The sequence below is a fragment of the Geospiza fortis genome, unplaced genomic scaffold, assembly GCF_000277835.1.
Source record: "Geospiza fortis unplaced genomic scaffold, GeoFor_1.0 scaffold422, whole genome shotgun sequence".
NCBI lineage: Eukaryota > Metazoa > Chordata > Aves > Passeriformes > Thraupidae > Geospiza > Geospiza fortis.
Genome location: NW_005054545.1, coordinates 101,061 through 101,608, shown reverse-complemented (window position 1 = coordinate 101,608; position 548 = coordinate 101,061). Strand labels below are relative to the sequence as shown.

Sequence of the window (548 nt, the reverse complement as noted above, 5' to 3'; positions counted from 1 at the left end):
GGCACAGCCCCACAGAGCCCACCATGGCCAAGGTGCTGCCTGCCTGCCTGCTCCTGGCCCTGCTGCTCCCGGCCCCAGCCCTGCTGGCACAGCAGGAGCGAGGGCTCGTCTTCAACCTGGTAAGGGGACGCCAGCCCTGTGCCTGGCAGGAGGGTCCCACTGCTGCAAGGGACACGCACGGAGGGTTGGTGGCGTCTGTGGGGTTTTCTGGTCTTGTGAGGGAGCTTGGAGCCTGGGAAATCAGCTCTATAAAGGGAGAGGGAACACAGAAAGTGGAGCAGACAAGCTCTCAGCTGCTTGAGCCAGCCACCACTGTGAGGGGGGTGGTATTTTGGGCCAGACTGAGGAAACGCTGCAGAGTGGGGCATGGGGGCAATGGTGCTGAGCCTCAGCCAGCAGGCAGAGCTGGTGCTCAACACCACCCAGACCCCTGGGCTCACAGCTAGGGTGAGATTAAAGGGGAACAAAGAGGGACCCGGTGCTCTTTGTGCTGCAGGACACCGGCGAGCTGTGCCTGCAGAGTGCCCAGTGCAAGAGCGGCTGCTGCC

General features: G+C 63.1%; 1 protein-coding gene across 1 annotated transcript in view; it reads left to right on the top strand.

The window, feature by feature from the left end:
• Nucleotides 1-23: 23 nt before the first annotated feature.
• Nucleotides 24-548, top strand: part of CLPS (colipase) — an 804-nt gene continuing 279 nt past the window's right edge. The window contains 3 exon segments of the mRNA XM_005429375.1: nucleotides 24-119; nucleotides 497-545; nucleotide 548. The exon segment at nucleotide 548 is cut by the window's right edge and continues 64 nt beyond it. Of these exon segments, the coding sequence (XP_005429432.1) occupies nucleotides 24-119; nucleotides 497-545; nucleotide 548 (146 nt within the window).